The sequence below is a fragment of the Ptychodera flava genome, chromosome 19 (assembly GCF_041260155.1).
Source record: "Ptychodera flava strain L36383 chromosome 19, AS_Pfla_20210202, whole genome shotgun sequence".
Classification (NCBI taxonomy): domain Eukaryota; kingdom Metazoa; phylum Hemichordata; class Enteropneusta; family Ptychoderidae; genus Ptychodera; species Ptychodera flava.
In genome coordinates, this window is record NC_091946.1 from 9,301,593 (window position 1) to 9,328,487 (window position 26,895).

Genomic DNA, 26,895 nt, shown 5'->3' on the forward strand with positions numbered 1-26,895 from the left:
CGTAAGCTTTGGGGTACACAAACCTATAAGCTCTCAGGGGAGGTCCGCTCATGCAGGCACTGAGGTAAACATTTGTACAGTAAGAAGGCGAAATGGTAACTGCGAATCAGTGATCAAAGACGACTTGATAACTTAAAAAAAACTTTATTGCCACATAAAAACTCCAAGCGACTAGCTAGGGGGCTAGGCTACCCAAGGATATCTGCGTCCGTCGGGAGGTCACTGTACCGAGTGCGAGTCGCGGGTTAGACTGACACGAACAAATGCAGCCGAAATGAATAATTCTTGGTAATAAATGTTTGTGTCTCATCGCAAATGTAGAAGAAATGTTTCTGATTATGGTAGAGTGTTATAAAACGTTGTCAAAGACAAGAGTTGTCGGCTAATAGTATTTGCTGCATCACCTTCATACTGATACAGCCATACCCCATACCGTGTACTGGCACTCGCCCTATATTTTGAATGACCATTTGATATTCGTTTAGATTTCATTGTGAAACTTCCTCATCTTTAGCATAAACCCTATATAATTTGCTGATTTACTTTCACAATTTGACAACTAATCTATTGCACTACGACTGTGGGCGATCGAAAATTGACCCTGGCGAATGACTGTGCAGGCGTTATGTGGACTGGGTAGTTTGTGAAAGTGTAGTTTATGAAGTTAGTTTTTGTGCTATTTTCCGACACACGTAGCCTTAATTACCACACGTAACGTCGGAACAAAGCATAAACTCACAGCACAAACCACACTTTCACAAAATACCCAGCCACATAACGCCTGTGCGAATGACGTGTGCAATGATAGATTGACCAACGTAAGATCGTAGCAATATACGGTGAACTATTAGATATTTCGCATTACTCTCTTTGTAATATCAGAAATATCAAGAAAGAAAACCGCGGGCACTGTTAGAGAAAATAGGGATGATACAAAAAACACACGTGCCAGTTAAGCTTACTCATCGATTTGAAGCTGCACAGCACGGTCCATGCAGCTATAGACGGAGTGAGGGTCAGCCTAGTTAATTTATCATGTCACGATGGAAGGATTGTCAACCCATGCACTTGGCCAATACTCGGATGAGAAAACTAAAATGGCCACATTTTACCGAAGTAACCAAACTTTCCATCGATTACGCTCACATTTATCTACACTTGAGATGTAACCCACGTCTATAGTCACATGAAGATTATTTGGTAAAACTGCTCGGGACGAGTGACAAAATTTGACTAACTTCAACATCGGCTTTAACTCTGACAATTCGGCCCAATAAACAATCACTTCGATGTTATGACAGACTGAAAACAATATTGTTTGTGGCGTTCCCACTTTTTAAAATTTACGTTTCAACTAAAAGTTTGCTATAGATTTTAGACAAAAATAGATACCGGCAAATATATTAAATATGAAATATATAGTACGCAAACTTGAACGCGTCTATCATAAACATACATGTTTCGCACCGACCGTGGTATTGGAAAATTTCATGTTTTCGGCGAACGAAAGATAAAATTAACCTGATATGGCAATTTCTGTTCAGAACTACTCAAGTGTAAATAGTTGTAGTAAGCGAATAGTTGCAAATGGGTGTCTGACGGGTTAGTCCTAGCATGGAGGTAGACCTCCATGGTTCTAGCCTTTACGTCGGAAATACCCACGATCTTTACAGCAACCGGAGAATCGGACAAACGGAAAGAAATATTGCAACCCTCGTCTTGTTCAACATTTCTATGAGATAGCACCAAAAGTTCGTATGGAAATCTGTGTGTAAGACAGGTTAAAATTTTCAACATTTCTATGAGATAGCACCAAAAGTTCGTATGGAAATCTGTGTGTAAGACAGGTTAAAATTTCCATGTATGTACAAATCCATAACAAACTACAACTGCTATGTTGAGCTGAGCAGTAGCATGATTCATCCGAGTTTTTGTACGGTTTGAGTGTTATTAGCGGATGACTGTATGGTGCAAATCGTAAAATTTGGTCTGCGAAAATGAAACTCTGCATAGCATTATGTTTTCATCTTCTGTGTGGCGCCTGACAACTTGAAGAGAGATCTTTGCTTGTTCACGGTCCCTCTTGACTTGTTGTGTCTTTATGCACAGTTAACAGAAAAGAGAATTATCCAAGTGATCGATTTCTATATTTCACCCTTTCATGAAAGCAGTTTTCTCTTTGTCTGTGATGAAAGCTGACAAATGACGCCAATATAAATGCACATCGACTCGGTTCTCCTTATCACTTTGACTTGCTCCAAGTCTGTGAGGTATTTAGTATCATAACAGAATAAATTGAAGGCATAAACTTCAGCAGACTGTCACGCTAATTGGTAGGCTGTTGCCATAGCTCGTGGGGTGAACGCCTTAACCAGCAAGTATTAAATTGCTACTGGAAAAGCCGACTGGGGGCCAGTCTAGTATCACCTAGCTTATTTTGAACACAGGCTTTGTCTTGTATTGATTTATGCATGATAAGAACTGGGAATCGTTCACGGCCACGTGTTTCCACAAGGAAACTTGTTCGCACTTGTGATGATTTTACATGCAGTGTATGTTCGAACGACAGTTCCAGTATTTCGCAAGCCAATCATGTTTTGTAATTGTATGCATACGATTGCAGATTTGTTGTACTTTGCAAAGTTGTGCAAAATCATGATCAATGTACAAAGTGGCCGCCGTCTATAGCAACAGAAGCTAAATCAAGCTGGAAAGCAGGTTTTGGCTACGTTGGTAAAGTTACTGTTCGCGTTGAGCACTACGGGGATTCATAGATCTGTCACTTCCTTGCGACTGACTTTGCGTTATTGTCTCCATTCCAAAACATTAACGTAAAGTCGAGAGAGCTGACTCCAGCTGACTACTTGGCCGGCCAGTAACTGCTGCCGAGAAAAATCAGGCGACTGGAGGCCATGGCAGCCTACCCAATGCTTTATTCTCTAGCGTCATTACGTAGCCGGTAACTTCATAAATATGTAAATTTAACCCAGTCATGAATATATATGCAAATTTAACCTATTCCTGAATATGCAGGAGTATACAATCAACGTATATTGTCCGCACACTATCAGTGGGGAATACATAGCATATACGTACGTCTGCAAAGAGTCTGACGCAGTCCATGTGGGACAATGATATGCGTGATGTATACTTGACGCATATTTACGTATATTCAGCAGCTTGCATTTTATAAGTATATGTACGTATTTTGAACGCATACTGTAAATATACAAAGATAGTAGTTTTACGTATACTGTTGTATATCAAGCGTTTTACCCAGTGTTGGGCCGCAGATGGTATTTTGTTCAAACCAAGTTCTCATCCCCAAATATGTAAATGAACTTAAATATGCTGCCATAAGCTAGTCCAGTTCAACTCATATGCAAAGCCAATTTGTAATTGTATCATTTGGAAGCATCCAGACCTTTTGTCTGCAAGAAGTTTTCAAGCTTTTGATTTTGATTTTACTCATTCTAGTCTAGTACGAATTCTAAGATTTGGACTACATAAATCCTACCCAGCACTGAGTGATATACGGTACTTTTTATGTTAATTTTCAGAGATGTGACTCTGCGACAGGCAGTTGGAAACCAGTTGTAGTTGTCTCAGTTATTCACCCCATTAAACTATATCAAAAGCACACATAATATTGCCCATTTGTGACAATACAATTGTAAAGTGAAAAATTAATTTCCATATTTTTGCAAGTTGATATGCAAATAAGATATTATAGTGCCTGTTGATAGCTTGTTTGAAGATAGGCATGCTATTTTGAATTCCTTATTACCATCAATTCAACATAAGTGGAAATTGTGATCATATGTCTCATGTAGCAACAAAAATAAACATCATGGAAATACTTTTAACTTAAGTCATTATGTGGGGAATCAGTTGTAGTTTTACTGTCTCCATTCATGAAAATACTGCCTAAGAACATACAAATCACCCGTGAAAATGACCTCTGTCCAGCACAGGCCATAAAGTTCTGTCAGATTAGTTGAATGTCAGAAGTAACAGAATGGATACCACGCAAAATTTCAAGTGCACTATGTGTTGCTATCATAGTGAATCTTATAATTTGTACAAAAGACATATTTTACGTAGACATAGATATGATGGTAATTTTATTGCAACCTGTTCAGTTCTGAACTGTAATTACTCTACAAAAAGTTGGTCAGCCTTCAAAATGCATGTTAGTCGTAAACATTCAAATCAGACAGGACCAGTACAAGAAATTGAGGATGAGGATGAAACTGATATGCAAGGTTTAGTCAGTCTAGCTGGCTCAAGTCAAGATGACAGTAACTATTGGCAGCGTCACTTTGGATTGTTTGCTTTGAGTCTTGTCACGCAGCACAACATGACAGAGAAGGCTGTAGATGGTGTACTACAGAGTACAACTTATCTTATACAATGTTGCATGCAAGAGGTAAATTCAACCTTTGCATGAAACTCGCTGAAAATGGTATTCATGAGGGTTTGATTGAAAATATTCAATTCCAAAGTGAAGCCTATAGTGTTGTAGAAGAAGTACAGAATTCAAAACGAAGATTGAAATATTTCACTTCACAGTTCAATGTAGTCCAACCAGTTGAAGTAATATTGGGATACAAATATGCTACAGTCAAGGGTGTCCTAACCAGAAAGAAGGTAGTTGGATATCAGATTCCATTTCTAAAAAACCTGACTAACCTTCTTGCACTTCCTGAAGTCATGTATTATGTGAATAATCCCCACAACAGTGAAACAGATGTCATGCATGATATTTGTGATGGAGCATATATTAAAAATCATCAATTATTCAGAAGAAATCCGAATGCACTCCAGTTTGTCCTGAACTGTGATGATATTGAAATTGTCAGTCCAATTGGCACCCATGTAAAGAAACAGAAATTGACAATGTTCTATTATTACTTAGCCAACATACCTCCAGAGTATCGTTCACGGTTAAGTTCTATACAACTTTTAGCAGTTGCGAAAAGTGTTTCTATAAAAAAGTCTGAAGTAGGTACCCTTCTGTGTGATTTCATCAACAGCATAAATCAGTTGTCCAGTGGAGGTGTTATGCTTAATGTTAATGGACATGATCGCTTAATAGAAGGGGCTTTAGTCATGGCACCAAATGACACTTTGGCTGCACAGTGGCTCGGAAAATTTAAAGAGGGTGTATCCTTTGCTCTGAAAGCATGCAGGACTTGTTCGGCTTCGGGTATTGACATGAGAGGGAAGTTTTCAGGAAATTCTTTCACACTCCGAAATCATGATCAGCATGTTGAAAGGTGTAATATGTTTAAGACGTTGTCTAACAAAGCAAGAGTGTATTGGAGCAAATTGTGGGGCATCAACGGTAGTAGTTGTTTGTTGGATATAAATGGATTCCCACTGTGTTCAGGACTTGTGCATGATCCTATGCATATCCTCTTAGAAGGTGTTGTGAAATATGAAATGAAACTAACATTATGTCATTTCATAAACACGGCAAGATATTTTACTCTCAAATGGCTAAATGCAAAGATTTCATCATTTCCCTACTCGTATTTGCAGCAAAGCAGCAAGCCAGAGAGATTAGAACCTCGTCAGGTGATGGGTGATGGGGACATTAAACAAACTGCTGCAGCCATGATGACATTGTGCATGATCCTTCCACTTATCATTGGTCCTCGGGTTAGAGAGGATGATTTGGTATGGGTAAACTTTGTCCGATTAATTCAAATTACTTTTCTGTGCACTTCACCATGTGCAGATCTAGATACTGCAGGCAGTCTTGAACAGCTGATTTATACTCACTTCAGTGTTTCCAGGAGATCTTCCCGAAATCTTCCATAATCCTAAGATGCATTACCTGGTACATTTGCCTCTACAAATTGTTAACTATGGACCCCCACGCCAACACTGGTGCATGAGATTTGAAGCTAAACATAGTTTTTTCAAATCTAAAAGGTGGAAGTGCTTCAAAAACTTGACTTATAGTGTAGCTTTGAAACATCAAATGTACATGCGGTACAAACAGATTGACTCTTTTGGAGAACAGTCACATAACTACTTGTACGAGGGTGATATTGTTGGAGAGGGTGATGAAGTCTGTGTTCTTGAAACATACCCAGAATTTGTAAATGATTTGCAAGTCATCACCGGACATGATTTCAATGATGGTTCTGAAATCTACACCACACGTCATGTTGTTATTCATGGACATGAATATCGTGAAGGTTGTTGCCTGGTTCATCGATACATAGATACTACCCCTCAGTTCTGTATTCTCAAAAAAATACTTAGCTATGATCACAAGAAAATATTTATTGTGGAAGAAATCCAGATAGAGTATTTTGATCATCATATCCTGAGCTACATCCTTTCCTCAGCCAACACTTTGTCAGTTGTTGCTCATGCAGATCTCATTTCAAAGTAGCCTCTACCTGTTTTTAATATAAAGGAAAACTGTGTGTCATGAACAAATACTCTCACACAACTGAGATGATATAACTAACATCATTGGGCCATATATACTCACATGTACATTGTAATGTGACTGTCTGGAAATATTTGCAAGTGTTTGTATCAAGGGGTTAATTAAAATGGAATGGAATGTTCCATCTTGTATTTGAACAATTTATGTCAATCATCAGCTATCACTAGGGCATGTTTTAACGTATTTCATTCTAACATGGTTAAATTGCAGAGATTTGTAATAATTTTAAAATCATGATATCAAAAGATTACAAATCTCTGCCATCATACATGTATATGAATAACATGTTTTTCCGTTATGTAACTGTTAATTGTACCTATAGCTTTGTTCAACCCAAGTACGGTAGTATTGACTCAAATAAACTTCAGAAAAACAGGTTGCAACTGGAAAACAGAAAATACATAAGGACCTCCCTTAATATTTTAACCTTTTCGCCACCATGGTTTGTCCCAAATCCATTGTTTTCTATGGTAAAGTTGGACCTGTATACAGGGAACTGGGGGTGAAAGGGTTAAAGTAGCCCTTAACTGAGTACACTACACTGGTTCATTCCTATAATACGAGTCAGAAGTTGGCATCCCATACTTCATGTACTGGACATTAATATCTGCTGTTTAAAGTGACGCTAGCGCTGTTTTCGGTATGTTTCTTTTATCAGACTTCCAATTTGATTCTCAACAGCACTTCAAATACTTCATTTTCAAATAGATTGATTTGCTATTGTATAGATGAAATTTAAATTGAGAACAGTGTGATAAGGATTAATTGGAATAACTATAATGACATGCAAGAATACAATTATGTATGCCTATACACATTGCAGGGGCATGATAAAACTGTCAAAATACCAGGGTATACCGTAATGACTAATGTTCCACTTGGGAGTTGGTATTGCAAACTAATGGTAATCAAACACTGATGTGGAAAAAGCTGGCTTCACTAACTTTCAGTTTATGTAAACAGTCAGAAATAGGCAGTCTGGGCTACAAAATTATGTGGTGCATTTCAATCTGCACGTTCAGTCTGCACTGCTCCTCTGTGCCTTTTCTACTCACTCCATATCACGCCCATGCATGGTTGGGCGGAGATGTCAGAGACGAAAATAATTGCAAAAAAATAGTATAGAAATAGCTAGAATACTTTAAATGATTGTACAGTGTTGCAAAACACCGACCGACAGGCGATGATTTGCACAAGGAGATAAAAGGAGCAAAAATGAATGGGTAAAGCTTTTATACATTGTGATGGTAAAATGTACATATATATTTTACAGTGATGTATGCCAGCTATATTAGACCACAGTCCATCTTATCTATGTTGTAGCACTTCAAAAGCAATCATGATGTGCTACTGTTCTGCTGGAGCTTAATTTGGCCTGATGTGTTCGTTCCTGTTGTGCTATCCAATATATTAGCCCGGTAATGCGATAGCGCGGTTGCTAAATTCTCAAAACTTGCAGATTTTTGATGCTTGATTTTGTCCAAAAGAATATGGTATAAGCAAGACGTATACCTTCATGGTGTACATAATTTTCCCAAAGAAGGGGTAGTTTGAAAATACAAGGTTTACTTCCATCAGGGCCCATATTTTCAATTCAAGTGATGACAGTTCCTTGTTCACTTATTCATTCATTGCTAAAATTCATGGAAGTTCTGTAGTGTATGCCCGTTTGACATCTCCGCCCAACTCTACCGGTAATAGTATCACATCTCAGCACAACTGGCCCAACCGTGTGGCAGAGCTAGACGTAGCATCGCAGAATGGGGGTGCAGATTGAAATGCGCTGTGGCAGTTTGGAGACTCAGATTGGCGATTTTTGACCGCTTACATAGCTGTGCAAAGCAGAGATTGATCTATGACCTAGACAAAACCAAAAGTGACAAATTAAGTCAACTTAAAATGTGGCGTTGTGCCTGGAAACCACAGTCTAGCCAGATATTTGGTTATGTGTGGTCAGGGACAATCTAAACTGGATATTAGAAAGCATGCACTATATACTGACAGTGCTGTCAGTACTTTGTGTCATCAGAGTATAGCCATGTCAACCATATTGTTGTCCAAAGTAACAAATGAATAATATGGTCTGTGATGTATGCATCTCATTATTACAAATTCTAGACTGACTGGAAGTGACTTCATGGTTAAGCATTAATTGGAATTCCTGAAAGATGCCTATCTTTAAAATATGGGATGCACAGAGGAGTCTGAAAAAAATGGTATCATGTGAGAGCCGTGTCAATATGTTGTTGACAAGAGGTAAGTACTTATTTGAGTAAGTATTTATATTTCAGAACAGGGCATGATTTTCATAGTTGTACATTGTCACTGTTTTATTTTATGTTATCAAAGGGTGGTCAGTGTGATAGGAAATTTATTATAAAGTGGAATGTGATAATGAAGAAAATAAATTTGGGATGCAGTATATTGGAAGTGGTGGGTAGATGCAAGTTAGATTAGTAAACATGATAGTTTATTTTTACACTTAGATAAATATGCTTTTGTCCAAATATATGCATTTCAGGAAGTGAAAAATCACAAAACCATGCACAAAAGTTGTACTCAATGAAGATGGCACTGAAGTTGAGGACGATGATATACTTGACTCCTGCTCATCAAATACCCTCATCCTCCTAACCAATGAAGAAAGGTGGCAACCTGAAGAATTTGGCTGTGTAGATGTACCGGTACATGTAAGCAACGTGACTGAGAATGAGGAAGCACCGACACATACAGAACCTTCTAGACCAGTCCTAAACTCTGGTAAGTTGATCCCTGGATATTTTTCCCATTGGAAATTTTGCTGAGGTTTATTTCATGATTTTGAATGCTGTTGGATAAAAAACAGGATTTCAAGATCGAGTTGCAATTGTGCCATTACAGTATCAGTATGTATGTACATGCATGTAAGCCTATAAGTATTGTCAATTTTTTACCTTTTCAGTATTTTTGTTTCGTGTAATAGCTCAAGCTCTCTGTTCTTCTACCAGAAGTACGATGAAATGCAAACTCTTCAGAATCTCAACATAGTTTGTGTATAAGAATTACCAATGTTATTGTTGACAAGTGAATTCAAGTCCGGGCTAGAATTCAATTTTCAACAAATTGCTGATTGTACACATAATGACTGTGTTGAGAAGATAAATACTTGGCATTTCACCGTACTTTGGGAGTACTTTAACAAGAAACTGTATTTGAAACAAGGAACAAAAATGCTGACAAAATGGCCAAAAATCAGCGATAGTGTGGCTTTAATAGATTAACACACCCCCCAAGGACCTGGGATATCTTGTCATTTGACCCTATGACACATTTCACCCTGTGACGCAGAAATACCATCCAAGGTCCTTTGTGTGTGAGATTCTTTTTCTCACATGACCACAAAAGGTATAAAATTTGTCCTAAACCATATTCGATCTGCACGACTGTCATGTGACATGTTAGTTTCTGTCCATTTAAAACACGTTGCACCATTGAATTATTTTTTCATGCACGTCTGGAAAAGAACATTTAATTATTATCCAGTCAGCGCTGTGTTTTGTGCTCACTGGAGTACGTGTGCGATTGATTTGATCTCACACTGTCTATCTGACACTCCAAGCGGCCAGGAATGTGAAAAAATGATATTCCAATGGTTACAGATTCACTTTCATTGTGTTTGACCTTTAGGACCATCAGGGTTCAAAATTAGCAATTGTCATTGCTTCATTAAGCTACAGCTTCTTGGTTTTGAAAATATCAAGGAAATGCCTAAATCTGAAAGCTACAAATGTAGTAGCATGCAACTATCTAGAAATTTGACAATGTCTGCTTGTAACAAATTCCTTTTGTACATAATGAAGCTAAAAGCGACTAGTGTGTTTACAAGATGTCACAGCTATACCACGTAAATTTATTACAAATTGTTATTATACAGGGTACTGCAAAATATTGTTGACATGAAGAAGTGTCTTATACAATTGTGTTAAATTTTGTTTGACCACTGGTATTTTACTACTAGTGACCACCAAAATGTTAATCCGGTGGTCGGTATATACCACTAGACAAAAAAAGTTAATTTCGAACACTAATGACCATAATGCTATTTTCAACTCTACTATAGTTTGATTTATTATGTCTTGAAAGTGACACACAATCTCAAAGACTTTAATCCAAAATTTTTTTACAGCTTCACAGTGTCACGCTGTTCCCAAAAGGCCATGTACAGTTGAATCTATTCCTCTACCAAAATTCTCCGAGTACATATCGACACAGTTAAGAAATGGAAATGCTCAAAGTGTGTGGCGGAGGATGGTGGATGAGGCGGCTCATTACTACCTGGGCACCTTTCCTACTTTATCTGACAGCGGTGAATACAAGTCTATCGGGAAAAAGTTGTACCAATGCTTTCCTTGTATAGCACATATCGGTGAACATCCATGGGTAAGTACTTTGTAACTTTTAAAGGGAGAGGGTGTGCAAGTGTGATCTATACATAAATATCTTCTTAGGAATGATTATTACTAAATCGAAATAATTTTGGTCAACCATGAGTCACACATTTACTGAAAATCCAAGAAAAAAACTTTTGGTAGGGCTTTAGTGTCAGTGGGAGAGAAGCTGAGAAAACAAAAACTCAATTTTTGGAGCAAGCCACTGTTATTACAGGTATATCTTAAATCCTGTCGACCCTCTAACATTAAGGCAAATGACTGTATTTACATACCTATTGTTCAAAACTGCTCAACATACCAGATACCTGTAACAGCAATGGTTTGCTCCAAACATTACATCCAGTTTTTGGAGCTTTTCTCCCACTGAGAAACTATTGAGCATGCCCTACAGAAACTTTTTATTGGATTTTTAGCAAAATCACATCACTTGTGGTTGTCCAAAATGACTTCTATTAAAGATTAAGATATCTACCAAATCATTAAAAGCCTAAAGTTACAGGCAGCGGAGCCGTAAAGAGCCAAACACTACGACACAATACCACACAAATGTAATATATATGCTCCATGAAAATCTATACAAACTGTCAAAATCTATAGTCAAACACCATGACAAAAATATCACAAAAATGCCATATTACTTTATAAAAACTGATGTTTGGCGTCACATACCTGTTCAAGAATTAACAGAAGAAAACAAAAACTGATCAGTTTAAAATGTTTTTGCTTTCAGTCTCTTTTTACAAAAAATCTCAGCGCAAGGATTCGCCATCTGAGGTGGGATCAAAAAAGAAAGAGTCAACAAGGTCACGGTGATCAAAAGGAAAAGCCCTGCTGTTTGAACACACCGGTATTTATTCATTCTTTGCCGAAAGATGTCCGTGAATCCAGTCTTTCATCTGAAGACATCAAACATCACACTGAAGAACTAAAAAAGGAATGGGTCAAAGGAAAGCCTAACAAGGAACACATTCACATGTTGCTGAGAGAAACATACAAACATCGCCGGGAATGGATAACATCCCTTGGGCATGGGGTGGTGGCTCCCATAATTGACCAATACCCATGTTTTACTGATGGAAATTATGTGAGTACATTTTTCTTTGGTTTACTTGTTTTCTAGGCTCTCATTTGGTATACCAATGTGAGATTTTAGCATAAGTCTGTGTATATGTATGTAGCGAAAATATATAATTATTACATCATTTTAATAATTCTCAACCAAGTCAAACTAAACTGTCGTTTTTGTCGGATGAAAACCTTTTTGTGTTAAAACCTTCCCACCCCAAACTTAAAGAATTAGGATTTTATCTAACACCGTCATTTGACATGGTCCCTTCCATATTAAATTACCTGAAGATACATTTTTGTTGAGGTCATTTCTGACTTATTATACTTTCAGGTTCTCTATGAATTAATACTTATGCTTGGACAACAGCGTGTAATTCAAATAAAGGATGCAGTAGGGCCAATGATGGATGTTGTTGAATCAATGATGAAGACCAATGCAAAGAAAGAGGTAACAAGAGTTAATTTTCATGATGTTTAAAGCTATTTAAAGGGACACAGTCATGAACCAAATTATTTCTGTTTATGAGATAAAATAATTTGGATTCGCCAGTTGGTGAACAATTTTGTAATTACAGCTCAATCCATCTCAATGTTGAGTGATTTCATGGAACATTCTTTCATACATCCACATAGAGTGTACAATACAGTAACCTGTAGGTGTATTCACTCTGTACACTTTTATGTGCATTTTATATATTAATTTGGTTTTGTCAGCTGTATTCTATGCGCTCAAACTTTGTAGTGTTGGTGTCTGTAAGCATATTAAACATTCTGAATGTAGACTGAACAATTATAATATTATCTTGTCATTTTTCACATTTGCAGATATAGTGTCAATCAAAACTCAAGCATTTCAGGAAAGATTGTGGGCTACAAGTGTATTTTTGTCTTTGCAGGGAGAGCTGAGAATGTTACCAATCATCCACTTCGTGGAAGAGTCGACCAGTTATAATAGAGGAAAGGGGCAGAAATCCCAAAGCATGGTAACAGTAATGAATGTGAGTATTTTAAAATTTTATTGTAATATGTTGGCCAAAATTTGACCAGTACACAGAACTCCCACACCCCTGTAACACTCATAGGGTTGTTACAGGGATATGCACATAGCTACCAACCTTATGATGGAGCTACACACCCTGTGCTAGCCTAGAAAAATGTCACTGCTAGAGGCATGTCAATATATTAGCTGTGAGAGAAATGCATATCGTACAGTAGGGAGTGAAAGTAACAACTCTGTTTTTAGCTCCGCTGTCAGCGACGCGGAGCTTATCAAATAGGTTGATTTTCCGTCGTCGTCGTCGTCCGTCAACAATTGCCTTCTCTTCTGAAACCGCAAGTCCAATTGCTTTGAAATTTTATATGCAGCTCACTTTGGGTGACCTCACTTAAGTTTGTTCAAATCGTGGTGAAATTTGCATATTAGTATTTTTGGGGCATTTTTTGGTGTTTTTGGTAAAAAAATCTTCTTCCCTGAAACCGCTTGTCCGATTGCTTTGAAATTTGATATGCAGTTTACTTGGGGTGACTTCAGTCAGATTTGTTCAAATCGTGGTGAAATTTGCATATTTGTATTTTTAATTCAATTTTGTCATTTTTGGTAAAAAAATCTTTAAAAATCTATTTCAAAACTATCAGTCAGATAGCTTTGATATTTGGTACATATGTCCCTAGGGATGATCTATTTCAGATTTGTTCTAATTGTGCAGAAATATGCAAATTTGCATTTTGAAGGCAATTTTTGGTCAAAAAATGTATTCCTTTAAAAGTGCTGGTCCGATAGTTTTGAAATTTGGATACAGGTTTCTATAGATGAACTAAGTAATATATATTGAATTTCTGATGAAATCTGTAATTTTGTATATTTTGGGCAATTTTTGCAATTTTTGGTCAAAAAATGTGTATTTTCAAAACTACTCATCTGATAGCTTTGAAACTTGGTAAACGCGTTCCTACAGATGAACTAAGTAATATATATGAATTTCTGATGAAATCTGCAATTTTGTATTTTTGGGCAATTTTTGCCACTTTTGGTCAAAAATGTGTATTTCCAAACTACTCATCTGATAGCTTTGCAATTTGGTATACAGGTTCCTACAGATCACCTTAATGATATTTATTGAAATTATGATGAAATCTGCAATTTTGTAATTTTGGGGCAATTTTTGCCATTTTTGGTCAAAAAATGTGTTTCTCAAAAAGTACTGGTCTGATAGCTTTGAAATTTGGTATACAGGTTTCTACAGATGAGCTAAGTAATATATATTGAATTTCTGATGAAATCTGTTATTTTGTATTTTTGGGGCAATTTTTGCCATTTTTGGTCAAAAAATGTGTATTTCCAAAACTACTCATCTGATAGCTTTGAAATTTGGTATATAGGTTTCTATAGATGAACTAAATAATATTTATTGAAATTATGATGAAATCTGTAATTTTGAATTTTTGGGTCAATTTTTCCATTTTTGGTTGAAAATGTGTTTCTCATTGCCACCGGAAATGACGTAACTAATAGAACGTACGAGTGAGTGTGTTCACCTCGTCCATAGCGAATGCTTACCGCTGTGGCTTCAACATGGTGAGAAGTTATGCCTTTGGTGGCTCAAGTAACCGCAGCAATTGTCAGTTTATTGCTTTGTAGGATGCCGTATTAGCTGCATTTGCCAAAATTACAAGAAAGGGTCGGAAAAGAGGCATTCAGACAAGTGTTTTCTGCGGTGCACATTTTCGAATGCCGTGACTTCGCGTCGAATAAAGACTGTTGGGAAGCCAGATGTACTGTAAGATAGACTTTAATTCCTGGAGTTACTACATCGATAATGTAATCGCAATACCGTACCAGTACGACCATTGTCACCAGAAAGCGTTCGCGTTGTACCATCATCAACTGTGGACAAGAGCGAGAACAGCAGCAAGACTGCGACAGGTTGCCCAAAACATGTCAAGGATGCGGGGGCCGCGGAGAAGTGTGGCCGTGTTTACATCCCCCAAGACTGATCGCGGATTCAGCTGCTTTACGAAAGTGATTGTAAATAAATAAATGAATACAAGTACTAGATCTCATGCATGTGTGACTCTATAATTAGTAACGTTAGGAGATATCTAATTTTATATTCCTAAAAAGTTTATGTATTTATTGACTGACTCTTTGCGAGACTGAACGATAGGTTGTGTATAATACAGCACAGCGCTGCCAGTAAAAGTGACACAACGTGTAGCGAAGAAGTTTATACTGTTGACGAAGCAGTCGCGTTGTCGTCATCTGTTCCCTTCTGCTTGACTAAGTCTCCCCTAAAATATTTTTAGCTTCTTTGAGAATCTCGCAGTCATGAAACAATGAACGTTGTGCTTTATATCGCTGACACTTAATCAAGAAAAAAACCTGCGGAAGCGTAGCTCTAGCTGATCACTCCATCACAGAAATGGCCAGCTGAGCCGCCCGGCCTCGGGTGCCAGTGTGCCCGATATTTACATCATGTCAATTTTAATTTATCTCTTCCCGAGAATTTGGCTAGACAATTGTCTTTACGGTCACATATTTTTAAAAGTGCCAATGTTCATGTGAGGTTTTATAACGCCAAACTGAAGATTTTGCGGCGAGAATACTACCTTTGGTGTTTATGCTAACATGACCATCGACCTGTTCCACTTCCAGCTGTTGATAGGAAAGATGTGTGTTATGAACGGTGGACAATTTTCAACTTCATTATCTACAAGCGTCATGGCGTAATTCAAATTTTTATATACAGATTTTGAATGAGGCAATTTGTGTTCAGAAGTAATAATAAGGTGGGATGGCAACTCCAGACATGTTTATATTTTGGTAGCTTGCGGTTGTGTGTACGGTAGTGCACTGGTGTGTTTGACTGTGGTCACGGTGGGCTTGTCACTGAGGCGACGGTCAACAAGAGTTCCGCTCTTGTTCTCGTTTAGGTTAAGGTTCCGACTGTTAAAATTTGCAAGCCTGTAAATTCTGAACAGCTTTGTCATATCTTCTGTGACGATGACATTCTCAGTTGCACTGCTTTCACTCATGAAATTTTCACTATCTCCATAGTCAGTGCACGAAGTCACCACCACCCGTTCTACTGGTGACATCACAGCTACTTACGCCAAAACGGGGCGAGCTCGGCAATTTCTGGAAAATGTCGCCATGATTGAAATCGAAAAGTGCAACTTTTCCCGTGTTTTCGTTGAAATAACATAATACAACCGTCTCTGCTCAAATAAGCTTCATTGTGTGTATGTAAATGTTTGTTTTATTAATACCAATTTCATTGACAACCAGAACTAGAGTATATGCCCCAAGTCAAACGAAAAAGTCTCAAAATGTGGAAGGACTCACACTTTAAATTATCAAGTTTGCTGAGTAAACAAGTTACCGTCAGTCTCTGGTTGTACATTAAATTGACTCCTTTTAGGTTTTTACGTCAAAAGCTGACAGTTTTAATCTAACACAGGGTCATTGGACAACCAGAGACTGAGAGTGAGTTAATTATTTCAAATTGTAAATTAAATTATCCAGTTTGTGAAATAAACAAGTCACGGTGACGGTCAGTCTCTGGTTGTACATTGACTCCTTTTTAGGCTTCTATTTAAAAATGTGACGGTTTGAATCCCACACAAATTTGGACATCAAGAGACTGAGAGTGAGTTGATTATTTCAAATTTTAAACATGAGGGTATCGGCCGGCACAAACCATGTATCTAGGCTAATCCCCTGAACGCGGAAAATTTCCGCGTTACTGAATGACTTATGACTCCCCAGAGATTAAATAAACCACGGTCCTCCACAAAACGGTCAAAAAACGCCACCAGTTTCTTTGTTATAGTCCGGGTTTCGATTGGGTTTTCTGTTGATTTTACTGATGGGGATAATCCTGGATTATCACGCGTGCAGCGGGAGGTGTTAACAGTTACGTACATAAAATAATCGTAAGCAGAAACTTAATTCTCCCAGAATGCATTCTGATTATTGTCTGCGCATGCGTCTAAAGGCCAAAGTTTGTTTACATCTGCCTGCCGTGGAGTCACGCAGCGTGAACTATGTACAAGTTCGGAGACGATTTCGTCAATTTTGACGACTCCCATTTTGATTGGGACTTCATTTTGGAAGATAAAAATCCTGTGTCGACACGTACTGCTGCGAAACCAAGCCTTGCGTGGTCTTCCAATGTCCAGTGTAGCAACCGATACAATCAGTTTGTATATAAATACCCATCGATGGGCTGACCACGGTCTCTCGTGGGTAACATACAAAACCCATACACGACATGATTTGTATCTCACTTGATCCTCAATCAGGAAAATCCATGGCATGTATGGCAGAGAGTTTGGCACCCAGGCTTGGGGAGGTCATGTCACCAAAATGTCGCGACACTTATAGGGTTTCTAGATTCTCTACATTTGGCGGTCTGAGAATTCGAAAGGTCGACAAAATCAAAACATTGGGTTCGGCAGTAACTTGTGTCTTTAAGAAAGAACAGATTCCGTCATGAACCTGATTGCCTACTTTTGAGAAGACTGAACGATCGGTAGGGACGCACTTGACACCTCTGAACGATCGATAAAGGAGAAAAAAAGGGGGCAAAAATGTTGCACTATTACCATAATGCCAACTCTCAATGGGTCGACGCACAGTCGACGGGAGCATCTTGCAAAAACAAGGTCATCGTAAGAGTTACTTGATTTCGTGCATTGAATTTTGTTGAAAACGATTAAAAATTTCAAATCGAACTCTCAAAGTTTGGAACTGAGGAATTATCATGTTAAATCGATATCAAAAGGGAGTTAAGGAAGACATTTTAGGATTTTCCCATGTAATGCAGATACGACTCGTCGATCCCAAGCGACGCCATTTTGTTTTCAGTTGAAAATATAAACGCGGCAAAAAAGACTAGTTTTCTTGTCGAATTAGGTTTCAAAATAACAACACAACACGATTCCCTATTTTTCGAAGTCTTTGCCTTGTTAGGAGGTGCATGACTTACTTTTTTGATGAAAGGTGAAAAAACAAACGGGGGAGTAAAATTCACAGTGTTTCCGAAATGCATGGCGTCGGTCAAGATCACCTCATGGCTGAACTCAGCCATGAAATATCATCCAAGATTTCTCGATAGTGATCGCCTAGATCTTTAAGAAACCGTTTTACTCATCTTCTCACTAGTCTTCAAATACATGCGAAACAGTGCAGAAAGATGAAAATAAAGTAGTTTGATTGACTGAAAATCGTAGGATACTGGAGCGGGACCGTGTCACAAGACGCCACTGAAACAAGACGCTAACTTGCCTATGACGTCATTCGCTTCCTGCGTCCACCGCAACGCGGACTGTTGCAACTGTGTAGGTGATTAGCACCTTTGAACAAAAGCGTTTCTTGACCGTTTGTGGAGGGACCGTGAATAAACTACCGATCAAGTAGAATAAAAGATCACAATGTTTATGAATATGACATCATCCGTGATATTTGTAGAGCAATCACCGATTGACAGTCAGTTCACACCTCAAGTAAGGTATCTTTTCATATGGAAATGATTTTGAACCTACAGCGTTTGTGCCAGGGAATCTTGGCATGAAATTAAATTTTATCCAGTTTGTTAAATGAACTAGTCACTGTCAGTCTCTGGTTGTATATTGACTCCTTTTTAGGCTTTTACTTCAAACGCTAGCATTTTGAATCCATCTTTGGTACTCTTTAGTTTTGTGTCAAAAAAGATTTTCCCGAATATGTAGTATTTTCAGTACTGTTAGGGGATACATGTAGATAATTAGTATCAGAGTTCAATCTATGTAGATTTTCTCCATAACGGTTTAATTCTTTGCAAGTCAAACATATGTCACTAAAGTTTATTTAATAGTTTCGCTGATTTCCTGAAGTTGCATCCAAGTTACTGCATATATTTGTAAGGTTATTTATGCATTAACATCTCTGTCTTCCCATAGGATGTTCCGGATGAAGACGTAGACATTGCACTTCAGGCTAAAGAATTGGAATCACCCAATATAGTAATTTTTCTGGAGGATCAGAAGAGGCTTAAAGGCGTTTTCGCAAGAGCGGACAATCGTACCATTGACTGCAAAGCGGAAAGTGTGGAGCATGGTATCATAGTGCTCTTAGCTCTATACTATGTACTAAATCTGGATTATCCACGAATATATTCGCAAGGATTAGGTTTCATGCAGAGTACCATTTTCGGAGAAATGTACACTTTAGCAAAAAGTCAAAAGTTCAAGGTCTTTCTGAAAAGGTATACAGATTGCCAAAAGAAATAATGTGACACCCACAGTAAGGCCAAAAAAAAAAAATTGTGCTGTTCCGATTACATGGTTTTCAAAAATAGGGTAAGTAGGTAGGGAAATTTTTTGTTTTTCATTTTTTTATTTCTCAATGTGCATTTTGTACGCGTTCTAACAAACTAACAGTGAACAATTTCCTCATGAAACGCACTCAAATTGAATACCAATTTATTAAAATAAAATATTCATCAGTAGAATTGAAATTTGTGGTTTATTAGACTGCCACGGAAATTGATATGGCTAAATTACAATTCTTTGACAGGAAAGTGAACTCTTTATCCACAGGTAAGTCTGACTTGTAAGAACTGACACAACACAATAATTACGGTCATCAATGCAGTGTTTCATCTAGGATACTATACCAGGGGGGATTGGTCCCCCTGTCCTGGAATTTTTCAGGGGATTTAAAATTTTGTGGGGATTTAACTGAAACATTTGAGGACATCTTATGTAAGTTTTAATGTTGCAGTGATGTCACTTGTGATATACATGCTACAAGCCATAAATCACTTGCTTACACAATCCAAGCTGCTGGCTCCAAACACCATCCTCTATAAGATTTTTTCAAAGTCAACAAATTTGGGTGTCACTGTTGTGAATGTATAGGGCTTCCAAGAGTGGCGGACGGCTCATTATTATTCATATGTTTTAATATCCCTAAAAATTGTAGCATATTCCCTCATGCTTAAATATTCTGTATGTTTGTTTGCACATTTTCTGTAAGTTTGCTTTCATAGGGCTTAATGTACATTCAAACATCAAAATTAACAACAGCCAGCCATTCCCATTGTACCTTCAAAGGATTTTTTCATTTTTTACTGCAGTCTGCACTACACAAGCCAAGAAAAAAATCTATTGTAGCTATAAAAGAATGTTTTGTAGCTTCTGAAAAAAATAATGTGCCTGTTTGTCACGTTTTTACTGTGCGTATATCATCCCTCACTACTGTAAGTTTGGATCAACATTGCCCTTTGCAAACCAGTGAGCTGTGTTTTTGTAGTGACCTATCTGGTCTTGTAGTTTTGTGCGCAGACTCAGTAGAGCTAAAACGAACAACTTAGAGGGTCAGATCCCTTGTTTTGAATTGAATGCGGAGTTGAGTTTTTCCCGATGTCAGATTTGCTCCAGTTGCTTTTTTCAGTCATTTTAGAATGGGGAAAATAACAAACAGAAAGGTTGGTTGTCACCGACAGTTAATTTTAGGGTTTATTTGCACTGAAAAATGAGTCAGTGTCTGTTCACTGAATTCAAAAACCGGGCCCATGTGCCCATTGACACCACAGCTTGCTTCAATGCTTGTTCAGTCTGCACTGAGCACGTTTCTGTACCAGTAAAGTCCAATGTTTCGTGTCAATTTTGCTATCAGAATTATTTTCAATGTTATGGACATTCATATAATGCATAAAACCTTCAGTTTGTCTCCTTTTCTCGATCGTGCAGAGATGATGTGACACAGAAACCTTATCGGGCTAGGGCAACGAACGTCACTTGCTGATAGGCTTTCATATGCAAAATCAGCGAACGGAAATTTACGCGTGGTATTGTTTCAACAACATTTTATTGAAGTAGATCAAAAGTATCAAAGTCGAACTAATATTAGTTTCATGCTAGGCGACTGATGCTGAATGTTGTGAGTTCGAACTTAATTGAAAACTAGCCGTAATTTCATGCGTTTCACGTTTTTTCATATCATTATTTTTACTTCCGGGTTTACGAAGCTCTAAAAAGTCTAGGGTCGGGGGGATAAAATTGGGGTAGGTCGGGTAATCGGAACAGCACATATTTTTTATTTTGGCCTAAGTGAGACTACCCACAATTCTCCATGATCTGTACACACGGAGATCACTCACTGAACTGAAGCAAATTTCTTCTGTACACAGAACGACTCGGTCCATATTTCAAAATTCTGGCAACATAGTTCCGATAATCATAATTTTCTGATTTCTCACTGTGAATAATGAAAAGATCAACCCCTTTTCTGCGGAGAAGATAGCAATTTTGTAATTTTGTTGACATAGATTTTGACAGCCGTACACAATATTTTCAAGGAAACTAAGGGAACAAGTTGCATCTGTGTTGGCAAAAGAAAGGGTATTGATTTTTTTTTTAATGTTTCTAACAAAGGAAATTTGCATGTCTGACAGGTGGTATGATGAAACCATCTTAGTTGCTGATAGCTTTATCTTGACAAGTGTGCAATTTTTAGCTCCTCCATACACAGTCCGGGTTATGTCCATAGAGAGGATATTACGATTGACCAATCAGCGAACCTGCCGCCGCCAACGTCATGAATAATTAACCATGCAACCTTGGCTCGCAGATTGCAATGAGTTCGGAACTTTCGGCCAGATTTCACCCTTTAATTTTAGCACTAGGTAGTTTTTCGATGTAGATGTTACGCACAATGTTCAGTACGCTCGAGATGGCGACTGACACTGGTGGTTATTACATCGAAAATTACTTCTTTGGATGGTTTTCCTGGCCAGGTACCGCTCTTAGAAACCAGGATTTGACCCTTGTAAATTTACAGCGAGTTATTTGTCGCCAAATATTGCCTATTTTTGGTCAAATTTAATTTAACCTTTCCATCTGTAGCATGGAGAATGTTTCAAGCTTTGCAACGATGGGTCAACTGTTCTTGTCAATGATCGGAGCACGATGGAACACGATTTTTTCGATCACCACGCATTTCCCGGCACGATTGACTCTTCGCTCAGAAAAACGCGTGCAGAATCAATCGCCGAGAAGTTAACCAGAAGCTCGTAAAGAGTACGAAAAACGTCCAATAACTCTTTGTCGAACATGATCTAGGGTAAAGAAACTCAGAAAACTATTCCTGAAGAAATCCTTGCAATTTTTAACACGGTAGAACGTCGCAAATCGACTCGACACTTCCGGGTAGCCAACATTCTCACTCGATCGGTACGGTGGATCGATCTGTCAGGTCAGATCGCAATCTAAGCATAACATTTCAAAGTGAACCCACTTAACCTTTAACCTTCATTAAATATACAGTACGTGATTGGTTCTTGCCTTAACCTCATTACATATACGGTACGCCATTGGCTCTTCCCAACTATCCTCTCTATGGACATAACCCGGACTGATACTTCGACTTCTCATTCAATTTACTCTTGAATTTTAAACATAATCAATAATTTTGGAACATAGTTTTAACAAATAATCCTGAACTTAAATTTTAATTTAAAAACTGTTACTGTCGTATGCAGATAAGAATGGACAGTGAAATTGATCTAAATGTTATCACACTTGTGTAATTGGTTTGTAAAGTTGTTTCAAAACAGGATTGGTAACGTTAGATGAGTTGCGGCAAACTAAAGAGGATGATAGTGTTGTTTCACAGTAGGCTTCTGCTGTAATTGTTGATGTAAAGCCATAAAGTAGACACTGATTAGTGTCTGTGTGTAGGGTAAAGATTTCCTGACTTTCTATCCCGTACATTTCAACAACTTTCTCACTCACTACTTCTGGTGTATATACACCTCTTTTCCTGTCAATCATGATTTTTTTGCCAAAGAACTTCTAAAATGCAAAGGCGACAAGAGTCTAATGACAACTAGGCTCTGACTTGGCTGTGATACAATGTAACTCAAGGCAGCTTATAAGGAATGTAATATGAGTCTGTGTATGTACTGTGAAGTGCATCGCAAAGTGTACTCCCTGTTGTGTGTTTATTATGGGTCCATAAAAGCTCTTTGATTTTCACTGAACTATAACAAGTCAGTGCAACTTCTGAGGCAAGTTTTGGAACAACTTTGCAAACCAATTACACAAGTGTGGCAACATTTAGATCAATTCACTGTCCATTCTTATCTGCATACCAGTGTAAGAAACTGATAAAATTGAGAAAGCCTTAAGCAAAAATGTCTGAGTGAACAAATCAAGGGGAATTGTGGGTAGCCACACTTACTGCAACACCCTTTTCATGACTGATGATTGTGGTCGTAAAAGTCATGCTGTAGAATTCACATCTCCAGTGGCCTGTGAAAATAAACACTTTCTTTTGACTTCTGCCATGTAGACATTTTTAGCTCACATTTGATATAGCAATGTGAGATGTGTGTAGATGCATTGTCTCTAGAATTAATGGACTTTGCTTTCCAAGGCACTAGCTGCCACAGGTTGAATTGTAATCAGTGTTGTCCTTAGAAGCCGGGTGCCGGGTAAATAACCCGCTGTTTTGCATTTTTTTCCCAGCTACTTTTAATGTAATTAGATTATTTTTATAGACCATTAATTTCGGGATCGCACTGCCAGCTGCTGGACGGCACATGTATGATTAGCAGTTTCGAGACCCCTTTCCCCACTTGGAACTGCACAAAAAAAACAGTTTCTAAATACCCATTTTGGCTTTTTGAGCCCAATCTTTTACTTGTTAAATAGTGTGATTGGCTGATGGACGCGCCTATGGTGTTGCCTTTGTTATGAGCAGCGTGATTGGTTTGATTAGTATAAAGGTCTAAAGTCATCTTTAATGATGGCGTCAAAAAGAAATGTGGCATCAGCAACTGGCACCTTGCCGATGGAATATTTTTTCCCAAAGAAATGAAGCCCGTTCAAAAAGTTACAGTTGATTCCAACATTTAGTTTATGTATGAAAAATTTCAATTTGCTGAATTTGTGAGAGAAAAGCACGGAAAGATGTGATTTTGATCGACGACTTGAAGTTCATGAGACTTACACGCTTGTTCCAGTCTGCCGCTGAGCTGGCTGCCAACGTCACTACGGGTATGATAATCTTCTCAACAAATCAAGTTATTCTAAGAGCAATACCGACGCTTTTTCTAGATTAAAAAAGATGGGCTAGAACTGATTTATTTTTAGAACCAACCATTTATTTGAATGGGTATTTTATTTTCATTATTTTTACGTACTAGAATCCACGGTCACAGGCATGTGTGTTTCCCATCGTTAATTACACAGTCACAAGCATAGCTATGCACGTCAATTTGTTTTGTGATACCATCCAATATTACTGCTGTGCGGCCATTTTGTTACAATTTTTTCGTGTACAGAGTCATAACTCTGGCATATCTCAACTGATTTTATTCCAAGTTTGTACAAGGACATTGACCTATGTCATACATATGCTTATTGATTGGTTTTGTGATACGATCCAATATGGCCACCGTGTTGGCATTTGTTTACAATTTCTATGTCCTGAACGATAACTCAGACATGTATCAAGCAAATTTATTCAAAGTTGGTACAAGGACATTGACTTGTAGTATACATATGTACGTCCATTTGTTTCTCGATATGGTCAGATATGGCCAGATGGCGGCAATTTGTTATGTTTTTTTTCATGTCAAGAGCCATAACTCTGGCAAGTCTCAACTGATCTTATTCAAAATTTGTACATGGACATTGACATGTCATACATATATGTGTTGATTTTTTAAACAGTAAGATCAAATATCGCTGTGTGACGGCTATTTTTTAAGATTTTCTCATGTACTGAGCCAAGTCGGACATTTTCCACCAGTATCATTCAAAGTTGGTACAAGGACATTGACCTATTTCATACATATGCTTGTCAATTTGTTTCATGTCATGTAGCAGTATCATGTCAATTATTGAAGTTTCGTAATTAGGCTGATATGTCAAGAAATACTGCATCAAATTTCATGAAACTTTGTACAGATGTTAAGCTCACATCGCTTTAACAGTGAAAAAGACACTTATGAGTGTCATTTTAACTAATTTGTAATCACATATGTAATGAACTTTCCTAATTAGAGTGATATATCCACAAATACAATGTCAAATTTGATGAAACTTGATACAGATGTTGATCTCATAGTGTTGTAAATACTGCATCAAACTTTATGAAATATGGTACCAGTGATAATCTATTAGTGTTAGGATAGTATGAAAAAATGTTTTGCAACATCCTGTCAACTAATTCCCAATTGACTCATTTAATGACCTTTAGGATAGTGGCCTACATTGGTTTTATGTTTTCATCACCATGGAACTCATTCTTGGCCATTGAGTGCCATCTGTATCAAAGTATTTTTATCACAGACCTAATGAAAAGGACTCTATCCTCTCTAAGGACCTGTAATCAAAGTACCCATTAACAAGTGGGGACTGTGTCATCAGCGATGACTTGTTCATTTTGATGTTTGTATTAAAAAATGCGAAGTAGATCAAAAATGCCATTTTGGTTAAAAAAAATCTTTATAACCGCCACTAAGACAGCTTTAATATTCAGTGTATATGTCCCTAGAGGTTGAACACACTTAGATTTGTAACAGCTTTAATGAAATATGCAAACATTGTATTTTTAAGGCAACTTTTGCATTTTTGGTCTAACAATCTGATTTACTTCAAAACCATGAGGCATAGAGCTTTGATATACAGATGCCCATGCAGGCATGACAGTAGTTGGATATTCTTTGAAATTGTGCTGAAATAGGCAAATTTGTATTTTTAAGAGATTTTGGAGAAGTGTACACTTGAGAGAAAAGTCCATATGTGTCCACGAACCTGAGTCACAACCTTAAAGAAATTAGTTACTTGTTATCTGTCTAATACAACATCCATAAAATCTAGAACGACAAAATAAGTTGCAATGTTATTGTTGACATTTAAATGTTGGTGTGGATTATAGCCTTAATAAGGCTATCTGCATGTTTGTTTTTATGAAGGTAATTGTTAGTGTGATAAACACTTTTGATAAACATGTTTATATTTTTTTTGAATAAACATGTTTAGTTCATAAACACTTATATGTGTTCAAAAAGTGTAACAACCCAATAAACATATAAGTCTGTTTAGTTGTTAAGCACGTTGACACGTGTATAAATAAAAACGCCAGTGTTTAAATTCTAAATATGTGTGTTTATTAATTAAACATTTCAAGTGTTTACTATATCTTGAACACCTTTACGTGTTGACTAAGTGTAACAGATAAGTGTTTAGTTATATGTTTAGAAGTTAAACACGTGGATTTACAGTGCAGCTTCGATACTAGATGATACTAGATTTTATCAAAATCGCAAGTAAATAGATATCAGAGATTTCATCACCTTACAGTTCTGGTCAAACCCGACTTCCAAGGACTGACTCTAGCTTCGATACTAGACAATACTAGATTCTGTCAAATCGCAAGTAAATATCCGATACATATCTAAGATTTTACTACCTTACAGTTCTGGTCAAACCCGACTTCTGAGAAATGACTCTAGCTTCGATACTAGACGATACTAGATTTTGTCAAATCGCAAGTAAATATCCGATATATATCGGAGATTTCACCATCTTACAGTTCTGGCCAAACCCGACTTCCAAGGACTGACTCTAGCTTCGATACTAGACGATACTAGATTTTGTCAAATCGCAAGTAAATATCCGATATATATCGGAGATTTCACCACCTTACAGGTTTGCGTCAGGGTAGCGTCAGGGTTCAGGTGTCCGAATTTAACGTGTTCATCGGGTCGATGGCATGTTCAAGCCGAAAATACCGTGATGTAATATTTTTAGACTCATACTCTCGCCATTGCTGCATTGGTAAGGTGAAAAAATACGCGGAGTCTTTGAGGTCGGCAGTAATGCTCTGTCTTATTTATTGTTGACAGTACAACCGGCTTAATTTGAATGTCTGAA

At 37.6% G+C, this 26,895-nt stretch overlaps 1 protein-coding gene and 1 long non-coding RNA gene across 3 annotated transcripts in view; both read left to right on the top strand.

Moving 5' to 3' along the window:
• The window catches only part of LOC139118504 (uncharacterized), a 263,409-nt gene extending 254,683 nt beyond the window's left edge, over positions 1 to 8,726 (top strand). The window contains exon 6 of one of the 2 annotated variants that reach the window (XR_011548746.1): positions 8,588 to 8,726. This is a non-coding gene — a long non-coding RNA (uncharacterized lncRNA). Of the gene's footprint in view, positions 1 to 3,560; positions 5,808 to 8,587 lie in introns of those variants that run through there. The other variant, XR_011548747.1, reaches the window with a different exon arrangement.
• Positions 8,727 to 9,002: 276 nt separating this feature from the next.
• LOC139118505 (uncharacterized) lies at positions 9,003 to 25,849 on the top strand. The gene is made up of 6 exons (XM_070681819.1): positions 9,003 to 9,229; positions 10,635 to 10,888; positions 11,630 to 11,983; positions 12,299 to 12,415; positions 12,864 to 12,965; positions 18,907 to 25,849. The coding sequence occupies exons 2-6, from the start codon at positions 10,757 to 10,759 to the stop codon at positions 19,234 to 19,236; spliced, it is 1,035 nt and encodes a 344-aa protein (XP_070537920.1). The 5' UTR covers positions 9,003 to 9,229; positions 10,635 to 10,756; the 3' UTR covers positions 19,237 to 25,849.
• The last annotated feature ends 1,046 nt before the right edge of the window (positions 25,850 to 26,895 follow it).